The sequence below is a fragment of the Rana temporaria genome, chromosome 3 (genome assembly GCF_905171775.1).
Source record: "Rana temporaria chromosome 3, aRanTem1.1, whole genome shotgun sequence".
Classification (NCBI taxonomy): Eukaryota; Metazoa; Chordata; class Amphibia; order Anura; family Ranidae; genus Rana; species Rana temporaria.
The window spans coordinates 356,553,607-356,578,735 of NC_053491.1; the positions used below are offsets into that span (position 1 = coordinate 356,553,607).

A 25,129-nucleotide genomic window follows, 5' to 3' on the forward strand; every position below is an offset into this window, starting at 1 on the left:
TGGCAAAGGTCATTATTTGTTTATCAGCATTACTGTGCCACACAAAGCCAACTCCATAAAGACATGGTTTTCTGAAAACATGGAGTCTGATGTGGAGTATTGATGAGCTCAGGTATGTTTAGACTAAAATCTGAGCATATATGTGAGCCCATCAGAAAGCTGTTATCTGTACTGGGCGCGTATACCTGTGGCTGTGGGGCGGAGAATGTCTCATCACAAGACGATTAGCCTGTACAGGCGACAGCATCCCGTTGGGTTCGCACACACAGGTTCCGATCCTAGTTCGAACACACCACACCCAAGCTGGTGTGGAGGAACTCAAGCCTGCACAGATCCCTGACCTCCAACCCACAGAACACTTATGGGAGGAATACAAATGCCAATCTTGAGGGCCAGTTCACACCAGATGTAGTTCCGTGCAGTTTTGTTTTTTCTGCACCAATACAGTCAGTTCCGGTTAGTTTCCGCACCAGAAACTGACTGCACTGGTGTGAACTAGAGCCATTGGAATACATGGAAAACATTGCGCATGCATTTTTAGTGCAGAAAAAAAAGCGCACGGAACTGCATCTGGTGTGAACTGACCCCAGAAATGCAAGTTTACAAGAATTTGAAGGATGAGTTTTATAGCAGTAAAAAAGGATGTACAAATTCATGTTAATACTTATGGCTTTGGAATAGAATGTCCAACAAGAATACATAGGTGTGAGAGTCAAGTGTCCACAAACCTGTAACCATGTAGGAAACTGGATAATGTAATTCAAACTCCTCCCATCTTATTCGTAAGCTGATCATACACTGCTTACATTTTGTAGACATTCCTGCAGGCACAGCAGAAATCTGAGCAGCGTAAGGACTCACTGACACCACTCTGTTTGCCAAAAATCAGTTGTTCAAGCAACTTTTGGCGAAGAAGCATATTTGAAAATTGCCCACTGTACAGCAACTGCATCCAATCAGAGGCAGTCACTATGCAGGTATCCTGACAGCCGGTAAAGCCAGCTGTCAGAATACAATAGCGGGATTAGTCCATTTGTACTGTTAGCGGTGATTGTGAAAGAGCAAACAAACTATAAGCATGTGGGCAGCATTAGACAATCAAAATTTGGCTTGATGCAATCCATGAAGATTGGATTACGTTGATTTATCTGTGCGACTGTAAATTGCTGGGATATGCTCAGAGTGGAGAAAATCATTTGGATGAGCAGCAAAATGTCTACTACATTACAGAACAAGTCCAGCCGAGTTGTGACCAACTACTTCTAGCATATAGTGCAGGTTTGATGTAAGCCAGTGTCCACAAAGCTTTGTCAGCTATGAAGCCTTGTTATGACCTTTGGTCAAATAACTAAGATCCAGCTACTAAGCTACTGATCAGAGTGCAATATTTGAAGCATATATGGCTATTTATTTCATGCTTTGTAAACAGTTCCATTGCCACAGGAGACCATAAATCGTAGATACACTTGATATTAGAGCTGCACGATTCTGGCCAAAATGAGAATCACAATTTTTTTCCTTAGAATGAAGATCATGATTCTCTCACCATTCTCACGGCGTAAAATCTTTTACATTTATACAAAAAAAATGGGCTAACTTTACTGGCTATTTTTTTTTTACATTCATTAAAGTAATTTTTCCCAAAAAATTGCATTTAAAAAGACTGCTGCGCAAATACAGTGCAACATAAAATATTGCAGCAACCGCCATTTTATTCTCTAGGGTCTCTACTAAAAAAATTATATAATGTTTGGGGCTTCTAAGTAATTTTCTAGCAAAAAAAAAGTAATGATTTTAACTTGAAAAGAGCTGTCAGAAAAAGGTTTGGTGTTTAAGTGGTTAAATGTTCCTAATTTACATACAGAAGTTTATTCCTTTGATGTACAAGTCAATGTGATACAATGTTTAGACTTAACTTTCCACTGATAAAGAATGTTTTCAAAACTTGGCAGGCTGCCCAGACTGACTTTTGGCTGGGAGCAGAGAGAAAATTATTTTAATGTCAAAGATCATGAAACCCTGTGTCAAGAACTGCAACGGGAAAAAGATTGCGATAACGATTAATCGTGCAGCTCTACTTGATATGTCATTTGAATTACTGAGTAGTCTTCATTAGCTGGCAGGAATCACTAGGCTGATTAAAAGACATGAGGCCAAGCAAGTTTTTTGGGAAGGTAAGATTTGCATATCACTTTAGGTTACACCCTTGAAATCCTCCAACCTCAATAAAAAAAACATACCAGAGGGTGTGTCTAAAGCCTAGTACACACTTGTAGTATTTTTTTTATTCAACCCAGCAGCGCTGAATGAAAAAAAAACTGACAGCTCAGGAGGAGCCATGTACTAACTAGCCAACGTTAGTACAGCGATCTCCTCTGCTGTTCTATTGTGTCCCGACAGAGGGATGGCCCCCATTGGCTGAGAGTGCTGATCAGGAGCTGACCCGACAGACCTTTTTGTCAGTCATACTCCAACAAAAGTCCGGCTTTTTTCTAACCCACTCCAGTACAAACGGGCCAAATGTTAGCCGGTTTCTTTTAAACCAGCCGATGCTGCCCAACATGTGTGTACTAGGCTCAACTTGGGGAGAGGTCCTGCCAGCAGACGTAATAAGTGACTTCTTGTATGCGATAAACAGTGAGTTTAGAACACTAACTTACTTGGTAACAGTGTGCTCATAGAGGGCTACATAACAGTCATTCTCTTCATTAACATCCAAATATTCCACCAGACCCTCATGCAGAAAATCCTCAAAGCTCCTGAGAATGGACAAAATAATCAGAAAATCAGCTCTTCCCTGTACATAAAGTAAAAAACCTGTGCTATGCTTAAAAGAGATATCCAGGCATTTTAATCAACTAAAATACGACAAAAAATAAAAAAATGTAGATGACTAAAATACGACAAACTAAAATGGCATTTTAGTCAAAAGACTTAGGCCCCATACACACGAGAGAATATATCCGCGGATACGGTCCAGCGGACCGTTTCCACGGATAAATCCTCTCAAAGATTTCCTGAGATTTCTGTGCGATGGAGTGTACACACCATCGCATTGAAATCCGCGCGGAAATCCTCTGGCGATGACGTGTCGCGCCGTCTCCGCGATTATGACGCGGCGACGGGCGCGACGCTGTCATATAAGGAATTCCACGCATGCGTCAAATCATTACGACGCGTGCGGGGAATCCCTCCTTTGGATGGATGGATCCTGTGAGTCTGTACAGACGAGCGGATCCATCCGTTGGAATGGATTCCAGCAGATGGATATGTTCTGCATGTCAGCAAATATCCGATCTGCTGGAATCCATCCCAGAGGAGATTTCTCCGCGGAAACAGATTCGCTGGCGTGTACACACCATAGGATCTATCCGCAGAAACCCATTTGCTGGGATTTATCTGCGGATGGATTCTATCGTGTGTATGGGGCCTAAGACTGAAACTAAATTGAAATTTGACTTCAAAATTAACACTGTTCAGTAATACATGTTCATACCTCAATACCATAAATAATAACATATTCGATTTTCCACTCCAGCAGTATATAATGAGTTTGGAAATTGGAGAAATGTTAACCAATGCATTACAATTTAATTACACTCATTAGATTGTAGTCGACTAAAACTAAAAACAATTGCAGAAGACTAAAATGGGACTAAAACTAATATGATATTTTAGTCCTAAGACTAAAACTAAATTTAAATTTGCTGCCAAAATAAAACACTGGTACTTGGGAGTTTACTGTAGTATGCATATGTATTGCAGAAATGTACTGCACATTTATTTTTAACCACTTGAGCCCCGGGCAATCGTCAAATGACGGCTTCACGGTGGCTCTGAAAATCCAACAGGACGTCATATGACGTCCTGGATTCCTCCGGCCACTGGGGGGCGCCCGAGATGCCGATGCGCGTGCCTGGCGGTCGCGATGTCCGCCAGGTACCCGCGATCGGTAATGACAGAGCAGGGACGTGGAGCTCTGTGTGTAAACACAGAGCTCCACGTCCTGTCAGGGGAGAGAGGAGACCGATCTGTGTCTCTTGTACATAGGGACACAGCATCGGTCACCTCCCCCAGTCACCCCCCTCCCCCCACAGTTAGAACACAATACAGGTACACATTTAACCCCTTCCTCACCCCCTAGTGTTAACCCATTCAATGCCAGTCACATTTATACAGTAATTAGTGCATATTTATAGCACTGATCACTGTATAAATGTGAAGGGTGCCAAAAATGTGTCAAAAGTGTCCGATATAATGTCGCAGTCCCAATACAATAAAAAAAAAATAAAAAAATAAAAAAATCGCAGATCGCCGCCATTGCTAAAAAAAAAAAATAATTCTGTCCCATATTTTGTAAGCGCTTATTGCGATATTTTTTTTTTTTTTTACCAAAAATATGTAGAAGAATATGTATCGACCTAAACTGAGAAATAAAAAAAAAAAAAAAAAAAATGGGCTATTTATTATAGCAACAAGTAAAAAATATTGAATTTTTTTCAAAATTGTTGCTTTTTTTTTGTTTATAGCGCAAAAAATAAAAACCGCAGAGGTGATCAAATGCCACCAAAAGAAAGCTCTATTTGTGGGGGAAAAAAGGGCGACAATTTTGTTTGGGAGCCACGTCGCATGACCGCGCAATTGTCAGTTAAAGCGACGCAGTGCCGGAAGCTGAAATTTCACCTGGGCAGGAGGGGGGTATATGTGCCCAGTAAGCAAGTGGTTAATTTTATCCAGACATACATTTTAAATCCAACACCAAGCCAAAGCTAGACACCAGAGATAGGTCTTCAAAGACATTTGTTATATTGGTGTCACTGCTAAATAGACTGGCTGGTCTTTACAACTGCTTAAAAGACACCGTTCATGAGCAAATCAAGGTGTCTACTAGGACCGACCTTTATTTTTGAAAATGCTAGATGCCTGGCTGTCATTCTAATGCTCTTTTTTTTTTTAAATACTTCTCAGGCAATGGCCAAGAACAAAGATACAGACATGTTTGTGACTTGAATTCATTTGTAAGTACACTTATATGATGTCAGCAACGTAACACAAGGCTGAGCCATAGTGCTGGCATCTCAATTTTAAGCCTGTTAATAACCAATTTCAGGTAAACAATGAGTTGTAATGTTAATAAAAAAAAAAAAAAAAAAAAAAAAAAAAGACTTAAAACTGGTTTATTTGTATGTTAAATGAAAAAAAAAAAAAAAAAAAAAATAATACATACCTGTAACCTTGAGTAAGCTCCTGGATGTGTTTGTTGGTCACCATACTCCTCTGATTCTTGACAATAATATAAGGCCTGGGAAGAAGCAGAGTGGTTGTCAGTGCTCATATGTGCCAATGTTGGATGCCACCAACCAGGCTATGCAGTGTGGCAGAGGTGAGCAAAGTCATTAGACAGAACTAAGGCTTAACAGTAATACAAATCCTTTCATAGGGAAATCTTTTCACATACAGTATACATTTAAACTGTGCAATTAGCTATGTGCCTGAAGTTTATGCTCAACAACTGCACAGCAAACACAAACTCCAAAAAAGCGGCATGCATGATGTTTACACATTAAAGTAGATTTAATTCCCAAATGTATTACATTGTGTGCTAAAAACAAATATCAATTACTTTTTTATTTTTATTTAAAAAAAAGACAGTTTTAATCTTTTTTTAATCTCTGCGCTACTGATCTCCTTTAAACACATATCTGCATGAACTAGCTGCAGCATCAGCTGCTTATTGCTCTGAACAAAGTTCTTGAAAGTGACAACAGCAGGCCATGCCTGGGCTATGTGCGTTGGCACAATGGCTTGGTGACAGGATGATGACATGTGAACAGCTGGGAATAGAGCATTGACATTCTATAAATAGAAACTACCTGAACAAGAGCTTTCATGGCAGGTATTTTATTTTCGTAAATTAAAATGACATCAACATGCATCTGGGTTTATATCCCCTTTAAAGTGGTTGTAAACCAGGGGTGCCCAACCAGTGGCCACAAAGCCCTCTGATGTGGCCCACGACCTCCTGCCCGGATTGCCGACCTGCCATCCGAGAGCATCGGTGTTGTAAATGAAGCCGGTGGGAAAAGGAAGCAAGCAGCTTTTCAGAATGTGCACCATACCTGCAGGATATAATAGACGTCATTGGCAAAGTGCAGCTAACCGGTGGGAAAACCACAGGTACACTGCGCCGCACCTACGCTGTGGGTAGACTGCAGACATTCAGTTTAAAAGCAGCCTTAAGCCCCTTTCACATGACCGGTCCAACCCAATTGGACCCTCCATTTACCTCTATGGAGCTGCAGATGTAAACAGACTTGCTTCCGTTTACACCTGCCTACCTCCAATCCGATCGGCTAAAAAAAAAACAGCAGACATGGATCTGTCTCCTTCCATCTGATTGTATCAGAGGGCCCATAGAGTAGATTGGGCTGCGTCTGCTTTGCATATGCAGACTGGACACAGACCTGTCATCTGCCCACTCCGCTCATTGTGGCCCGCGACTGGTTACTAGGTCGCTTAAGTGGCCCTCGACCTTCAAAAGGTTGGGCACCCCCCTGTTGTAAACCCTTTACAACCACTTTATGCTACAGGCAAGCCTATAATAAGGCTCACCTTTAGCTACCCAGGATATGTTCTAAACCTGCACAGTTTAGGAGATATCCCCTGTCCCTTGCATGTGCCGATAGCATTGGCACATGCGCAAAGGGGCAAACTGAAGCAAATGGCACCTATGTACCGTTGCTTCAGTTCGTGTGCCGGTTACTGGCGGCTACCGCGCTCATGTGCGGCAGTGACGTCATCGCGGCTCCGGGCATTTACGGATACCCAGAAGCAAGCCCCGGGAGAGATGTCGGCGGCTGGAGGGGGAGACAAGGATGTGTTTTTTATGACCTCAATAAAAAAACCTATGGGCAAATTGTTTTGACTTCTTTGTAAGTATTCTAAGTGCCCATTCACACCTAGGTGTATATACGCCTGAAGCGCGACGCCGCAGCAGCCCCTGATACGCTGGAGGGGTGAGTTTACATTGTCAGCTATGGAGATGGTTCACATCTCCACGCCGAACGCCGAAACGCCTGAAGCCCAAAACAAGTCCCGGACCTTTTTTTCAGGCGGCTTTCGGCCATAGCCGACAATGTTGATCACCCCTCCTGTGTATGTTACCACGGCATATTTTACCGCGTTTTGTCGCAGTAAATCGAGGGACAAAAACACCGCAATTTGTCGCGGCAATTCGCGGTAAAATACGCCGCGTTGTAGTGTGAATGCAGCCTTAGGATGGAGAAACTGTATATTTGCCTCTGTACTAGATCTAGTATTCTGTATGCATGTAAACATAGATTTTTTGGATAAGTCCAAACAGATTGAAAACTTTAGAAATCATTACATTTAATATTCTATTTATTTTAGTGATTCGGTTTAGATAACTGCACGTAGTTTTGTGTATGCAAACAGAAGGTAAAAATGATTTCAATGATCTGAATGGCTGTTATCACCAATAAGACACTTTCCATCTGTTAGGATACCTTTGACGTTTACATACATCAGCAAAATGAAGCCATCAGTAGCTGTCAAGAAGTCCTATTCTCTCACATTATTGCTCATATGGTAGTGGCTTCTTTGTGTGGGAGATGAGGCCTGTTTGTAGAAAACTCGGGGGACTGGTCTCTGTACTACAGGTAGCTAGCGGCCATTATTGAACCTCAGGCTTCCAGCCATATTGGCAGCAGAATGACAGTCCTATCACTCAGAACAGGAAGATAACCTGAATCATTTGTGCGTTTTGGCGATTAGCCTATGTCTGCTTTCTTTGATAAATTACGTTTCTATTTAGCTTAATGAACCTGTCAACAATGTCACCAACTGACACACTAAGGCCCTAAAAAAGCAAAAAAAAAAAAAAAAAAAACACCCACCCAAAACAAACAAATTTCAATTCTAAATCATTTTTAAGCAAATGCTTGTATCTCATGGAAAATTATATTTGTCATTTATTAATATTTGCGCATTAACCACTTCCTGCCCACGCTATAGCTGAAAGATGGCTACGATGCAGGCTTACTTTGCCGGGATGGCATCCATGGGCGTTTTAAGTTGGCCATACATTATACAATTTTCTATAGACTAACCTTCAACTATGTAGTGCAAGGACCTAAGGACCTGCCTAATTGGATACAGTTGAAATGGTTGTTTAGTTTTGACCTCATATATGGTTTTTGGTAAATCTAAAAGAAAATTGTACAAGAAAATTAAACATGTATGGCCAGCCTTACTGTGATCATGATGCCTACACACCTTCTGTGGCCTTTGGACACAGCTGATCAAAGATCGGGACAAAGTGCAATCACAGCGGCCCTTTACCACGTGATCAGCTGTGTCCAATGACACAGCTGATCACGGATGTAAAACACAATCGCTGACAGCGTGAGGAGAGAAGAAGAGAGCCGATAACCGGCTTGTGATAAAAGGACATCAACGCTGATTATCAGTGTCCTGATTATCAGTGCAGTCCCAATAGTACCCATTATTGCAGCCCAATATAGCCCACCAGTGCAGCCCCAATAGTTCCCACCAGTGCCACCTCATCAGTGCAGCCAAAATTACCAGTTTGCAAAATTTTATAACTATGAAAAAAATATATTTTTTCATTTTTTATATTCTGTCTTTGTTAAGCAAAAAAAAAAACAAACAAAAAAAACCCAGTGGTGATTAAATCTCATTAAAAAAAAGCCCCCTCTTTGTATGGGAAAAAAATTATGAAAATTTAATTTGGGTACAGTGTTGCATGACCGCACAATTGTCATTCAAAATTTGACAGCGCTGAAAGCTGAAAATTGGCCTGGGCAGGAAGGAGGTAAAAGTGCCCAGTAGGCAAGTCTACGGTGCAAAATTGTATCGTGTGTACAGAAGTCCATCGGACTTTAGTCCAAAGTACAAAGACGAATGCTCAGAACCAATGTTAAAATCAACCAACAATAGCAGAAGTTGACCAAAGGGTGGCGGTAAAGAGCAGAAAACCGTGATTTTGGGAAAGTTTGCTGAAAAAGTCCTGCCGTGTGTATGCATAGCAAGTTCACGGCCAACACCCTTCAGACAAAAATCCAGGGAAAAGTTTGTTTGAAGTCCGATCGTGTGTATGAGGCTTTACAGGGGTGCTTACAACGATCAGCTTTTATTTTACTAAAATCTTTATCGCAAAAGGGGGACATTTTTTTTGCTGCAACGGCTTATAAAAAGTGTTAGCTGGAGTTTGGCTTCAATTTGTTAGTGTATATGATCATATCTGCTAGTACATCCAACACCCCACCCCACCCCAACTGACAATTCTGCTGTTCAAATTTGCCCCTGTGTCCCTTCAACCAGAGTGGGGGCACTCATACAGGAGGTGTGCTACTGGCCAGATCACAAGGTAAAAAGAGAGGGGGGGGGGGGGGGGGGGGGGGGGAACGAAGGATAGGTAAGCTGCAATATATTACATATTTGGTCTTGGGTTTAATAATGCTGTTTTTATATATATATACACACACACACACACACACACACACACACACACACACACACACACACACACACACACACACACACACACACACACACACACACACACACACACACACACACACACACACACACCAGCAGGGAGAAATCATGCCTCCTCCTGATTGGCAGAGCTGCGTAAATCTCAAGACTGGATGGAAATAAAGAAAAATCCTTTGGCAGGTAAAGTAGCTACCTTATACAGATTTCATTGGTACTTTAGCCGTTTGCCTAGACTGATGCTTTAAAAGAAAGAAGCACTCCAGTTTCTTTTTAAACCTGCAGCTAGCAATAAATTATTAATATTTGTTAAATTGTTTTAATTAATAATAATTACAGATCCAGATGGAAATCTTCAGACTAAATGGTTAGAAAACTACAGGTTACATAACATGATTCTGAAAGAAGAACATTTGTGAAGGTCTATTGAAGATTCAGATAACAGAGGCGTGTGGCCCATTGGAGACTCACCTCCAAGAGGAGACACACAGACAATAGATGGCATTTGAGATTTAAAAGTCAAGAGTGCTTGGCAGAAGAAACAGAATTAGAAAGGAGCAGTGGCCTCTAGGTGCTTCCTCGCCTCTGAAGAATGTAGCATACAGCAGCCTGTTCTTAGCACTCTTATTATCCAGAGCCTATTATTTAGACTAATTATTTCTTCCCCTCTCTTATACAAGGAAATAATGACCTGCACAGCCGGCCTCCATCCGAGGAGATGTACACACAGCGGTCTGTTAAGTTGGTGGAAATGGAAACAAACTCATTGATGTAGCCTGCTCGTCTCATCAGCCGAAATGTGTTCACCAGCTTCTGGTGGTCCCGAATGACTCCAAGAATGTTTCCTGAACGACAGCAAGAAAACACCAAATGGAAAATTAACACACATAGGAGAGAGACTGTAATAAGCAAAGGCAGAGTTTGAAATAGGAAAACAAAAAAACTACACCACCACACACACACTTAAGTTACTCATCCCCCTTCCCCCCCCCCCCCCATCATATCAACAAACCTATACCATTAGGCATTTGCTTTGAGGAAAGGGGCATAGCGGAGAGAAGGGGCGTGGGGTAGAGAAGGGGGATGAGAAGGGGCGTGGGGTAGAGAAGGGGGATGAGAAGGGGCGTGGGGTAGAGAAGGGGGATGAGAAGGGGCGTGGGGTAGAGAAGGGGGATGAGAAGGGGCGTGGGGTAGAGAAGGGGGATGAGAAGGGGCGTGGGGTAGAGAAGGGGGTTGAGAAGGGGCGTGGGGTAGAGAAGGGGGATGAGAAGGGGCGTGGGGTAGAGAAGGGGGATGAGAAGGGGCGTGGGGTAGAGAAGGGGGTAGAGAAGGGGCGTGGGGTAGAGAAGGGGGATGAGAAGGGGCGTGGGGTAGAGAAGGGGGATGAGAAGGGGCGTGGGGTAGAGAAGGGGGATGAGAAGGGGCGTGGGGTAGAGAAGGGGGATGAGAAGGGGCGTGGGGTAGAGAAGGGGGATGAGAAGGGGCGTGGGGTAGAGAAGGGGGTAGAGAAGGGGCGTGGGGTAGAGAAGGGGGTAGAGAAGGGGCGTGGGGTAGAGAAGGGGGTAGAGAAGGGGCGTGGGGTAGAGAAGGGGGGAGAGAAGGGGCGTGGGGTAGAGAAGGGGCGTGGGGTAGAGAAGGGGGTAGAGAAGGGGCGTGGGGTAGAGAAGGGGGTAGAGAAGGGGCGTGGGGTAGAGAAGGGGGTAGAGAAGGGGCGTGGGGTAGAGAAGGGGGTAGAGAAGGGGCGTGGGGTAGAGAAGGGGGTAGAGAAGGGGCGTGGGGTAGAGAAGGGGGGAGAGAAGGGGCGTGGGGTAGAGAAGGGGGTAGAGAAGGGGAGTGGGGTAGAGAAGGGGGTAGAGAAGGGGCGTGGGGTAGAGAAGGGGGTAGAGAAGGGGGTAGAGAAGGGGCGTGGGGTAGAGAAGGGGGTAGAGAAGGGGCGTGGGGTAGAGAAGGGGGTAGAGAAGGGGCGTGGGGTAGAGAAGGGGGTAGAGAAGGGGCGTGGGGTAGAGAAGGGGCGTGGGGTAGAGAAGGGGGTAGAGAAGGGGCGTGGGGTAGAGAAGGGGCGTGGGGTAGAGAAGGGGGTAGAGAAGGGGCGTGGGGTAGAGAAGGGGCGTGGGGTAGAGAAGGGGCGTGGGGTAGAGAAGGGGCGTGGGGTAGAGAGAAGGGGCGTGGGGTAGAGAGAAGGGGCGTGGGGTAGAGAGAAGGGGCGTGGGGTAGAGAGAAGGGGCGTGCGTGGGGTAGAGAGAAGGGGCGTGCGTGGGGTAGAGAGAAGGGGCGTGCGTGGGGTAGAGAGAAGGGGCGTGCGTGGGGTAGAGAGAAGGGGCGTGCGTGGGGTAGAGAGAAGGGGCGTGCGCGGGGTAGAGAGAAGGGGCGTGCGCGGGGTAGAGAGAAGGGGCGTGCGCGGGGTAGAGAGAAGGGGCGTGCGCGGGGTAGAGAGAAGGGGCGTGCGCGGGGTAGAGAGAAGGGGCGTGCGCGGGGTAGAGAGAAGGGGCGTGCGCGGGGTAGAGAGAAGGGGCGTGGGGGAGAGAGAAGGGGCGTGGGGGAGAGAGAAGGGGCGTGGGGGAGAGAGAAGGGGCGTGGGGGAGAGAGAAGGGGCGTGGGGGAGAGAGAAGGGGCGTGGGGGAGAGGGAAGGGGCATAGGGGAGAGAGAAGGGGGGGGAGAAGGAGCGTAGCGGGGAGAAGGAGCGTAGCGGGGAGAAGGAGCGTAGCGGGGAGAAGGAGCGTAGCGGGGAGAAGGAGAGAAAGAGCAAGAGAAAGAAAGAAAGGAAAGAAAGAAAAACATTTCCTACAGTAGATTTACACAAGGTCTTCTAAAGTACTAGTAATACAAAATATTAATTAAGACCTCAAGCTGGGCCGTTTCATTTTAGGCTCTGAACATTTATAACACCTTCTGATAATGAAGGATTTAAATTCATAAAGAAAATAATTACTTGCATGTTCCCTGTTATAATTTGCTTTCACAAATCATGTTAATCAGCCTCCTACCCTACTCCTCATCTGCAGTGATCTCTCTACACTAATGAGGAACTGGCTGGGGTTGTGCAGTGTGTGTCACTCACTCTCTCTACAGGGGGTAACACACACTCTGAATACGCTGGAATTTATTAGTTTATCCATCTATTGAAAAAAATATTGAACTGCATGTTCCATCTACAAGAAAGGTTAAGTCAAATTTGCATTACTTGTAATTTTTAGCTTTACACCTTTCTCTTATTTACACAAAATTCCACTTATTTTTTCATTACTGGGAAAATGAGTTTTGCAATATTGGGGTTCCACAGGGGACCGTTCTCTCTTTCTTTTTACTGTCTACACCACAGATTTCAGCAACCAAAGTCTTGCCATCTTCAGAAGTTTTCTGATGACTCTGTGGTAGTGAGCTTTATCAGGGATGGGGAAACGACTGAGTATAGGATTGTGGTGGAGAACTCTGTCACATGGTGTGAGGATAATCATCTGTATCTAAATGAAACAAAGACAAAGGTGATGGTTGTGGACTTGAGAAGGACAAAGGCACCAGTGACTCCAATCTCAATCTGAGGAGTGGATATGGATGTAGTAGAGAGTTACAAGTATCTGGGGGTGCACATATATAATAAGCTGGACTAGAGCAAGAACACTGAGGTGCTCTATTCTATAGGAAGAGCCAGAGCCCCCTCTTTTGAGGAGACGGAGGTCATTTAACGACGCTTAGGATGTTTTAGGCGTCTGTGGTGGCCAGTGCTCTCCTGTATGCAGTGCCATGCTGGGGAAGCAGGCTTAGAATGGCTGACACCAACAGACTCAAACTGATTGGCAAGGCCAGTGATGTTGCTGGACTGGAGCTGGAGTCCAACAACAGTTGAAGAGAAGAATGTTGTTCAAGTTACATTCAATCTTGGACAACTCCTCCCACAATACGGTGGTCATTCTGCGGAGTACCATCAGTGACAAATTGTTGCAACCACGATGCACTAGACCGATATAGGAAATTGTTTTTGCCTGTGACCATCAAGTTATACAATTCTTCCCTGTGAGGGCTGAATGTGAAGATCAAAATATGGTTTATGATCAGGATTTTTTTATGTAGTTTCTATAAGTATGTTGGTATTATATTATTTGGGGTAATGCTAGATAAAGTTGTCAAAAGTAGTGCAGGAACTACTTTTGGGAATTGGTGTGGCGCAGCAAAGTTGGACGTTGCACCAATTTAGACGGTGCCATTGCCTGCAATTTCCTTCAGCTCAACCAGGCCAAAAACGGAGGTGCTGCAGTCTGGCAACATTCCGGGAGAGGTTTGGGTGTTATCATGGCCTGACAAAGGTGGGGGGTTCCCTAAATCTGCATCTACGGTGAGGACGCTGGGTGTCCACATTGATGAGGGCCTAACCCTGGGACCACACGTGGACCAGGTGGTCAAAACTTGCCACTTTAAAATGCGGCTGCGGTAGCTCAACGCGATTGGCACAGCGCTGACATGCCATTCACCTCTGCAGCTAGGGGTTCGGATCCCGGTCTCGGCTACATGTGTATTGAGTTTGGTGGTCTCAGCCCGGCTCCCGGTGGGTGTGCTATGCGAGGTAAGCCTGCGCTTAGTACGCCCACCCCCCTCCCACAAAAAAACACCACACTTACACGCACTCGAAATTGGGTTAACATGCACGCACTTTGACCACGCGGTCTCTAAAAAGAGAGGTGAGGGACTAACGGGGCTGGTTGAGCGGGCAAATCCTCTCACTCCCTTATAGGGAGTCCCTCTGCCCCGTTGGGCTTCAAAGCGGAGCAGGTAGGGCGGGCTGTGTGGGAGGACCCCCTCACACACCCGCCATTGCCACCCGGGGCATGGAGAAAGGTGGCAGATTGCCTCTGGGGGAGGGCTGCCTACTCCCAACTCCTGCAGTCCAGCTCCTCTCTCGAGTACATGCACAAAACACACTTAAAAAAAAAAAATAATAATAATAATGTGGCTGCTTCAACGCTTTCTGCCCCATCTGACTGATCAGGCCAGGATCGCTGTGGAGCGCGCTCTCATCCTTCCGCATCTGGACTACTGTAACAGGCTGCTGGCTGGTTTACCTCATTACCAGATCAAACGTCTACAGAAAGACAGAATCAAGCGGTAAGGTTAGCCCTCAATCTGAGAGGCCACTGCCCGAACTCTGGGCACCAGGCAGCCCTTCATTGGCTGCCTGTGGGGCAGTGGATCAGATTCAAGGTTTTAATCTCAGTTTTTAAGGCTTTCAATAAATTAGGTCCTACTTACCTCCAGGCGAAATTGACAAGACATCTCACTGGCCGTTCACCTGGAGGTCCCACAGTTTAGATTAAAAAAGTGGGGGGCAGAGCATTCTCGAGGTTGAGACCTAAAGAGTGGAACCTCCTGCCGTTGGCTCTCAGGCAGACCTCAAACCTGCTCCAGTTCCGAAAGTGACTGAAAACCCTTCTGTGGACTGAGGCTGGGTAGATGGCTGTGCAAAATAGGGGGTGGAAACGGACGGGGTGACAGGGGTTCTTTTTGATTTATGCTATTGCTTTTTAATGTTTTTCTGTTTTAACGGCTTTGCTTTCTGTGATTTTATTGTTGTTATTGTAAGTATGGCGAATGGCACCTGGTCCTGTTGCCGGGTAGCATTTTGATACTTATGTGATTTAACAATAATCTCCTATTCTGTATGCGATTCGACATGTCAAATGTGAACGGGGGCTTAAAAAAGACACTACCATTGATTTTCGAAAACTGTAGAGTACAAAATATGGTGCAGCTGTTCATGGCAAGTAGTATTATTATTATTATTATATATGATTTATATAGCGCCAGCAGTTTACGCAGTGCTTTACAATATATTGGGGGGGGACAGCAAAATTACAGTACATTTCAATAGAGAAGGTACAGGTGGGAACTGCTTGTAGAGCTTACATTCTAAAGGGAGGTGGTGGTGGTACAAAAGGTAATCGCTGCAGAGAATGTTTTGATGGGGGTGGCTTGGGGAACAGTTGTTAGGCGAGTGTGGGATAGGCTTCCCTGAATAAATGAGTTTTCAAGGATCTCCTAAAAGGTGGACAGGGTAGAGGCTGATCGGACATTCCCGGGCAGGGAGTTCCAGAGGATGGGATAGGCTCTGGAGAAGTCCTGAAGGTGAGCATGGGAGGAGGTAACAAGGAAGCTAGAGAGCAGGAGGTCCTGGGAGGAGCATATGGGACGATTTGGACGATATCTGCAGATGAGGTTGGTGATATAGATGGGGGTGATGTTGTGAATGGCCTTGTAACTAGATCAGCTTCTAACTTCAGCTTGTTCAATAGTATTAATTCAATCAACAAAAATATTTTAGTCAACGAAATTAACACTGCTGTTGGGGGGGGGGGGGGGGGGGGGCGATATTCATCACTGTTGGGTTTACAGCATAGGCAGTGAAAGGGAATCTCAATGTAACACAAAGTAACTAAACCAAATGCTGACAGGGATTTTAACTATTCCCTAATTATCCAAAAAAATAAAAATTTAACTGTAGACATACTATATAAAAAAAAGTCAGGAATGGACTGGGGCAAGAAAAGGCAATCCCACTAGAGAAAGGAGCTTAAAGTGGGATATCCATTTAGGGCTCGTTCACACCATCTGCAGAGAAAAGCACAGTTATCTGCAAGACACACAGAAAACAAATGTTTCCTATGTGTCTGTTCACACCAAAATGCAGGTGTGATGTCTGGTGCAGAGCCGTGTGTGATTATACCGCATGTCTGCAATTTTCCACACCTAAACTGAAAGAAACGGACAGCACCGCTCAGCACTCCATGTGAGACAGGCAGAGCAGTCCGTGTTTCCCGACCACATGGCCATAGCAAATAGGGGGCAGCATGAAGGCTTGCATGGTGGCTCAGAGGGGGATCGGTGTGGTGGGGGAAGAGAGGGGGGGTGAGGCAATTTGATTATCTGTGTGCGTCTCCCTGCAGCCGCCGCTTCTCTCCCTCCCCTGGTTTTCAGTGGCTGCAGGTAGACTCACAGATGATCAGATTTTCGAATTCCCTGCCCCCCCCCTCTTCCCCCACCACACCGATACCCATCTGGTCCGCCATGCGAATCTTTATGCTGCCCAGCACCCATTTGTCCCCCCGCCACGCCACCAGCACTTCCGGCTTCCCCCCTTGTCCCTCCCGCTGGCAGCTTCTGCGGACAAACAGGGACTTTTTATTCTGCAGATCAGGGAAAGGGGCCGGTAACTGACATTTACTGACCCCTTCCTTTTCAAAATAAACACAGTAAGTGATCAGTACTGATCACTCACTGTTCATCACTGAAGCATAGTAAACATTTACTATGCTTCAATTTATGAACAGGAGCCTCTGTATAGATAGAGCCTCTGTATAGATAGAGCCTCTGTATAGATAGAGCCTCTGTATAGATAGAGCCTCTGTATAGATAGAGCCTCTGTATAGATAGAGCCTCTGTATAGATAGAGCCTCTGTATAGATAGAGCCTCTGTATAGATAGAGCCTCTGTATAGATCAGACCTGGGCAAACTACGGCCCGCGGGCCGTATACGGCCCGGCGGACCTTTTAATCCGGCCCCCCCCCGCCGCCGAAATCGCCGCCGCGGCGGGGAACATTACAGACAGCGTTCGTTTGAACAGCTGTTTTCCCCGCCGCGCATAGACACTCCCCCTTGGACGGATCTGTCCAATCGCGAGCAAGGGGGAGTCATATAGACACTCCCCCTTGCTCGCGATTGGACAGATCCGTCCAAGGGGGAGTGTCTGTGACTCCCCCTTGCTCGTGATTGGACAGATAAATTGTCGCCACTGTGCCCATCACACGCAGCCACTGTGCAATCAATTGTTGCCACTGTGCAATCAATTGTTGCCACTGTTCCCAAACACAGCCACTGTGCCAATCACACGCAGCCACTGTGCCAATCACACGCAGCCACTGTGCCAATCACACGCAGCCACTGTGCCAATCAAACGCAGCCACTGTGCCAATCAAACGCAGCCACTGTGCCAATCAAACGCAGCCACTGTGCAATCAATTGTTGCCACTGTTCCCAAACACAGCCACTGTGCCAATCACACGCAGCCACTGTGCCCATCACACACAGCCACTGTGCCCATCAAACGCAGCCACTGTGCCCATCAAACGCAGCCACTGTGCCCATCAAACGCAGCCACTGTGCCCATCAAACGCAGCCACTGTGCCCATCAAACGCAGCCACTGTGCCCATCAAACGCAGCCACTGTGCCCATCAAACGCAGCCACTGTGCCATCACATGCAGCCACTGTGCCATCACATGCAGCCACTGTGCCATCACACGCAGTCACTGTGCCATCAATTGTTGCCACTGTGCCCATCAAACGCAACCACTGTGCCATCACACGCAGCCACTGTTTAATGAATTGTTATTGATTAAACAGTGGCTGCCTGTCCCCAGCCTCTGTCCCCCTCCTGTGTCATGTCCCCAGCCTCTGTCCCCCTCCTGTGTCATGTCCCCAGCCTCTGTCCCCCTCCTGTGTCATGTCCCCAGCCTCTGTCCCCCTCCTGTGCCATGTCCCCAGCCTCTGTCCCCCTCCTGTGCCATGTCTATAACAAGTACTCGTACCAGTTTTCCAACAATGATATTTACTGCTTTTTATAAAGAAATACAATTGATTTTATGCAGTATTGAGTTTAGCCTTTTAGCCCTCCAAAATATTTTTAGTTTCTCATGTGGCCCCATCGAAAAAATAATTGCCCACCCCTGGTATAGATAGAGCCTCCGTATAGATAGAGCCTCCGTATAGATAGAGCCTCCGTATAGATAGAGCCTCCGTATAGATAGAGCCTCCGTATAGATAGAGCCTCCTGCTCATTAATTAGGCAGTGCAGTTGAGGCTAAAAAGAAAGATTGAGGAATGTTCTCAGTCCCCTTTTCTATCACAAGAGTGAGATATCAGGGGTTTAGACCCCTAATATTTCACAAACACAGAAAATAATGGTTTTCTACTGTCATGTTCATATCAAAATGCAGGTGTGATGTCCCGTGCAGAGCGGTGCGGGATTTTGTAGCATGTCTGCATATTTCCTCACAACTCTGCATGACCACGTGTGACAGGAAGTGGGAGAGAAGGCAGAGCGGTGCCGAGTGTCTATGATGCCGCCTACATTCCATCACATCCAATGCCGGCTGTGATAATGCTGCCACTCGGGTATGTCTGCTGCAAGGTGGAATGTGGCCAGTCACTGATGGTGGGAGACAGAATAGTGGCACAGATGAGGAGGAAAGAAAGGCAGCATCAGAATGGCTGCAAAAATGAGGTGGCAAGAATGTAGGGCGTTGATGAGATAGAATATGGGCACGGACGAGAGAATCTGGACACAAGATGTGATATCAGTCTGTGAATTACTCAGACCTGCATGAAAACTAATGCGACTCTCGCCTCTGCAAGTGAAAATCGGCATGTTTTTCCCATCAGTTTTTATGCACGTGTGGTGTGAACGAGACCCTAAAAGTGAAAACATGTTTTAAAACCTAAAGCAACTCAATACTCCAGCTTGGTACACAGGTTTGTAGAAACCTGGAAAGGATTGCACCCACAATCAGATCGTGGGTGCCATGCAGGACAGGCGGGCAGTTTCACACTGACAGGAAGACTCAATGCACCACTCAAGTGCTTAAAAGGGGTTGTAAAGGTAAACGTTTTTTCACCTTAATGCATTCTATGCATTAAGGTGAAAACATCTGTGGATTAGCGGCTCCTCGAGCCCCCGATGACTTATCCGACCCATCGAAAGTCCTGCGTCGTGAACATGCAGGCTCATTCATTGGTTGACTGAAAGCAGCGCAGCCATTGGCTCACCGCCAGCTCACCGCCGCCAGCTGCATCACTGGAGCGTGCCCGCAAGAACTAACCACCATGCAAGCTCGCTCACATGAAGGTGGTTAGTTCTTGCGGGGAGGAGCCAAGACAGCCACCTAGGGACCCCAGAAGACCAGGTTTGGGGCCACTCTGTGCAAAACGAGCTGCACAGTGGAGACAAGTATAACATGTTTGTTATTTTTTTTTTTTTAAACATTTTTATCTTTAGTGTTTCTTTAAAAGCATCCTGGTAGTTCATTGAGAGCTACAGGCCAACAGCCGCAAAGGCTGTCGGTACTTGTAGTTCATCAATTCACAGGGATCTCTACACAAGGCTGTGCTATTTATTTATTTTATATTCATTTTTTATTGCGATTTTAGAATAGAAAAACAATACAATGTGCTATATATCAAAACAGGCTTTGCTATTTTCAAATAGCGACAGCAGGTATGGGGAGAAGATCCCTGGCCTGCTGTCAAAGGGGGTGCGGGGGATCGGGAACATGCATCATGTTCCATCCTAAAAACAGGTGGAGCATGTAACAAGTTCCCGAAGGTCATCTTATCCTTTAAACTTACTGCAGATGAGGTAGATATTTAGCATAGATAAGTGTACTTCATGTGAAAATTCTTATTTAAAAGCTTAACAACTACTGCAAATTACCATTGAGAAAGACAATAAAGACATTGGGGTAAGCCAATTCTTCGCCACACAACAGATTAACATCTTCTACGCCAAGATTTCCAGCCAACTTTATGATAGGCCCATCTTCCATATCAGTAGTGATATGTGTCATTAGCGCAAGGTTTTTCACTAGACCACAAGCCTGAAGAATGTAAAGAAAGTCATTTTATTAGTTTATAGGTGACATTAAGCTTCACCATTGCAAACATTTTCCCTCTAAAAATGCATGCACGCTGCCATGGCTATACTAGTAAAGCCTAGTACACACGATCAGATTTTTGGACGACCGTTCGTCCGTTTTTTGTTGCATGCTAGTCTCATGTCGAAAGTGAAGAGGTTATTAACCATACAAAAATTCTCATACGACAGAATACAACTTCAGAAGTGACGTAATGTGTTGAATAGTTTTGTATTCTTTCGTTTCTAAGCATACGTAGTCTTGCTCTTGCGATTTTTTTTCGGACGAAAACCGTACTAATTTAATTAAAATCAGACATGGTGTTCACATCCGACAAAAATGTTAGAGTCTGGACATGCAGCTTTTGTCGTACGACAAATCGGAAAGCACCGTACTAACGATCAGAAAATCAGCAGATCGTTCTTCGGACAAAATTTTACTTCCGACTTTTGTATCGTGTGTACGGGCCTTACGTTGGAGAAACTTCAGTCGCTCATCAATTTTTAAACATTTCTGCTACACTTACGTGTCATGCATCGCGGTCATGGATTCAGATACTCACCTGCCCAGCATATCCAGCGTTGACTTGTGATCCATTTATCAGGTGCCCGGCATCCGCAATCGTCATCAGATGCCGATTGCCTTTTCTGGGTCCAGTGCGGATTTAAATTGTGGAGGGTAGTGGCAGTGCACTTCAGTTTAAAGCAGTATTAAACTCAAAAGCAAATATTATATTGTTTGCCAATTCTTGGATGTGGTGGCTGCATCTTTTTTTAGAACAAGCTGATGTAGCAGAGGGTTGAGACAAACCATTTGCAGCTGACAGGAGTGCTTACAAGGGTCAACTAGTATTTATGTAAAACCTTCATCCCAAAAAGGAAAAAACCTGTTTGGTGTAACCGTTTATAAATGGTTAGCTGAAGTTTGGCTAAAAGTTATTTAGTGTATTTAAATCAGCTAGTGCATCTAAGACACCCCTCCCCACCCCCAGACTGAATGCTGCTGTCCAAAAGCATCTTTGGGTTCCTTTAACCACTTAAGGACCGGACCAATATGCTGCTACATGACCCAAGGGGTTTTTACAATTCGGCACTGCGTCGCTTTAACAGACAATTGCGCGGTCGTGCGACGTGGCTCCCAAACAAAATTGGCGTCCTTTTTTCCCCACAAATAGAGCTTTCTTTTGGTGGTATTTGATCACCTTTGCGGTTTTTATTTTTTGCGCTATAAACAAAAATAGAATTTTGAAAAAAAATGCAATATTTTTTTACTTTTTGCTATAATAAATATCCCCCAAAAACATATAAAAAATTATTTTTTTCCTCAGTTTAGGCCGATACGTATTCTTCTACCTATGTTTGTTAAAAAAAAAAAAAAAAAAAAAAATCGCAATAAGCGTTTATCTGTTGGTTTGCGCAAAATGTATAGCGTTTACAAAATAGGGGATAGTTTTATTGCATTTTTATAAAAAAAAATTTTTACTACTAATGGCGGCGATCAGCGATTTTTTTTGTGACTGCGACATTATGGCGGACACTTCGGACAATTTTGACACATTTTTGGGACCATTGTCATTTTCACAGCAAAAAATGCTTTATTGTGAAAATGACAGTTGCAGTTTGGGAGTTAACCACAGGGGGCGCTGTAGGATTTAGTGTTCACTTAGTGTGTGTTTACAACTGTAGGGGGGTGTGGCTGTAGGAATGACGTCATCGATCGAGTCTCCCTATATAAGGGATCACTCGATCGATGCAGCCTCATAGTGAAGCATGGGGAAGCCGTGTTTACATACGGCTCTCCCCGTTCTTCAGCTCCGGGGAGCGATCGCGACGGAGCGGCTATAAACAAATAGCCGTGCCGTCGTCCCGGATCGCTCCCTGAGGGAACCTGACCACCGCATGTAGCGGGGGGGGGGTCCCGATCGGACCCCCGACCCACGTCTAGGCAGGGACGTACAGGTACGCCAATGTGCCTGTACGTGCCATTCTGCCGACGTATATGTACATGCGGCAGTCGGGAAGTGGTTAAACAGAATGTAGTAAACAAAAAAAATAAAAAATGTATAGTTCACGGGTGCTCTGGCCCACAGTGTGAATGAGCAGTTTGTTTGGGTGTCTAGAGCCACCTGTTACTCTATGGCAGTGTTTCTCAATTCCAGTCCTCAGGCCCCCCCAACAGGTCAGGTTTTCAGGATTTCCATTATTTTGCACAGGTGATTTGATCAGTTTCACTGCCTTAGTAATCACCACAGCCTTTTCATCTGAGGGAAATCCTGAAAACCTGACCTGTTGGGGGGGCCTGAGGACTGGAATTGAGAAACACTGCTCTATGGGGACGCATCAGCTGTACGAACACAGACGCAGGTGCTAATCTGACATGTGCAGGCGAGTGGCCCCAAATACACACACACCAGCCAAATTAGGAATTGTTAAAACTCCTGTCAAGTCTTTTTGAAGTCCGTGAAAGGAAAAAAAAAAAAAAAGGGAACGTTCTGCTTTCCTCTACAACTTTTGGCACATTACATTTTTTTGGGGGTAGAGTGGGTACCTAGTTTTGATATGTAGGCGATCCGAGTGAAATTTGCCCGCCCCCCATTCTCTGCCCGCAGCCTCTTGGGACATGTCGCAGGTTCCAGAAGGCTGCAGGGCCATTCACAAAGCGCAGTGGCTTCCCACACTAAAGATGCCAGTGCCAGGAACCCAAAGACCGGTGAAGAATCGGCCCGGGCGTGGACAGCGCTGGATCCTTCGACAGGTAAATGAACCTTTGATAAAAGTTTTTCGTTTTTTGTTTCTAGGGTGAAGATCCTCTAAGCTTTGGTGAGATAGAGAAATATAAATAAAATAATACTAGTAGTAAAAAACTCACCTCTCCCTCAGGAGTATCAGATGGACATAACATCCCCCACTGAGATGGCTGCAGGGATCGCGGGCCGCTGACTTTTCTCGTTTTCTCAAACTGGGAAGAGATTCTAGTCATCATCCCCAGAGCTGAAATAAAAGACAACCGAGACAACACTTGCGTCACACCTTGACGGTCCATTTTAAATCTTTTCAGTGACCAATTCCCCTGCAAACAAGAAAAAAAACACATTAACTCCTTTAAAGGGGAAACAATAATGCTTTTGTTCAGTTTTCTAATAAAGGTTAATAAAGTTTCAAAAAAGAGAAAAGGTATTAGGCATAAGCTTCAGGAACCAGGTGCTCTCATCGTACATGTGGGAAGTAGTTAACAGACGAACGGTTAACTCAACCGTGCTAAAGCCAAAAGACGCCTACAGCGCGGTCATCTAGTGCTGGGAAGGCGTATATGGATGCCCATATGGCGGTCTTTGGGTCCCTGGGGCATCCGTCCATCACGCTCTGTGATCGATGTGTCCCTCAAACACAGATAGTCAAAGATGATAGTAAAGGCCAATCACAGTGGCCCTTTACCATATGATTAGCTGTGCAGACTTGGACAGGAGAGCTGGTTAAAGTGGTGGTTCACCCACACTAACAACATTTGAGCATTAAATTCGGCATAGTAGCGCGAGCTACAGTATGCCTGTATTGATTTTTTTAGCCCGGTACTCACTGTGCAATCCTCTATAGAAGATTCGGACTCCCCGCGGGGAATGGGCGTTCCTATCAAGAGGGAGGATGATTGACGGCCGGCTATGGCACGTCACGCTCCCCGAAGATAGCCGGAACAGGTCTCCGCTCTTCACGGCGCTATACGGCGCCTGCACACAGACTATGCGTAGGCGCCGTGAAGCGCCAAGTCCTATTTCGGCTATTTCCGGAGAAGTGTGACGTGCCTTAGCCGGCCGTCAATCATCCTCCCTCTTGATAGGAACGCCCATTCCCCGCGGGGAGTCCGAATCTTCTATAGAGGATTGCACAGTGAGTACGGGGCGAAAAAAATCAATACAGGCATACTGTAGCTCGCGCTACTATGCCTAATTTAATGCTATAAAAAAAAAAAAAAAATGTTTCATTAGGGTGAACCACCGCTTTAATGGCAATTCTGACAGGGGACATTTACACTGATAATCAGGGCACTGACTCTCAGGGTCACCCATCAAGGTTGCCCATCAGCGCAGCCTTGTCAGAGCACATCACTTAAAGAAATAAAAAATTTCTCGGTTTACTGACCACATTGGGTGAAAACAAAAAAAAACAGCTTGTTGGTAGCCTGTGTAAATTTATTATTTCTAGCAAGAGAACGTGACACTTTTCCCCTTCAATTCTCGGATTTTACAAACACAGCAAAATGAGAACTTAACATAAAGCAAAGAAGAAAAAAAAAACATAAAGCAAAGAAGAAAAAAAAAAAAAAAAAAAAACACATACCACAATTCAGGATATCCACTCTACTGGACTACTTTAAATGAAAAATAAATAAATAAAAAACTGTACTGGTAAACACAGCCCTTACCGTAGATATGGCATTCACCATGCCATTGGTGATTTGGTCTTGTCGCATGTGTTTCACAACATCAAACTGGGCTGCTCGTTGTTTCGGAATCACTTGATCTGCAATCTTTTTCATCTCAGAGTTAAATTTTTTGAACAAGTCTTCAAACAGGAGGGAAAGCAGCTAAAACAAAAATGATTATGCTTAGTAGGACCCACATTAAACTAAACCAGATACAGATGTCCAAACAGGTATATTAAAAGCCATGTTATACATTCCTTAAAAATCCATGAAATCTCCACAATGAGCTGCATCAGGCAGGGTTAAATGAGATTTTTAGTGGGAATGCCCTACAAGCTAGCAGCAGTAAAAAGGCAGAGTGGTGGGTCTATGGGAGACAGAGCTTGGAGGTGGCTCCTCTAATAATGTAACGATCACTAGGATTTCAAAGACAAGCGTTACAAATATATGAACAGGTTGACAGGCCATATACACCGAGTGTGTATCAAAGTATTTCCAT

The 25,129-nt window shown here is 45.2% G+C and overlaps 1 protein-coding gene across 1 annotated transcript in view; it reads right to left on the bottom strand.

Annotated features, from left to right (window-relative positions):
* POLR3B (RNA polymerase III subunit B) overlaps positions 1 to 25,129 on the bottom strand; it is a 174,551-nt gene that overhangs the window by 81,844 nt on the left and 67,578 nt on the right. Inside the window, exons 13-18 of the mRNA XM_040345215.1 lie at positions 24,631 to 24,792; positions 23,080 to 23,280; positions 20,013 to 20,175; positions 10,229 to 10,382; positions 5,228 to 5,302; positions 2,661 to 2,759 (exon numbers count right to left, since the gene is read on the bottom strand). Of these exons, the coding sequence (XP_040201149.1) occupies positions 2,661 to 2,759; positions 5,228 to 5,302; positions 10,229 to 10,382; positions 20,013 to 20,175; positions 23,080 to 23,280; positions 24,631 to 24,792 (854 nt within the window). The remainder of the gene's footprint in view (positions 1 to 2,660; positions 2,760 to 5,227; positions 5,303 to 10,228; positions 10,383 to 20,012; positions 20,176 to 23,079; positions 23,281 to 24,630; positions 24,793 to 25,129) is intronic.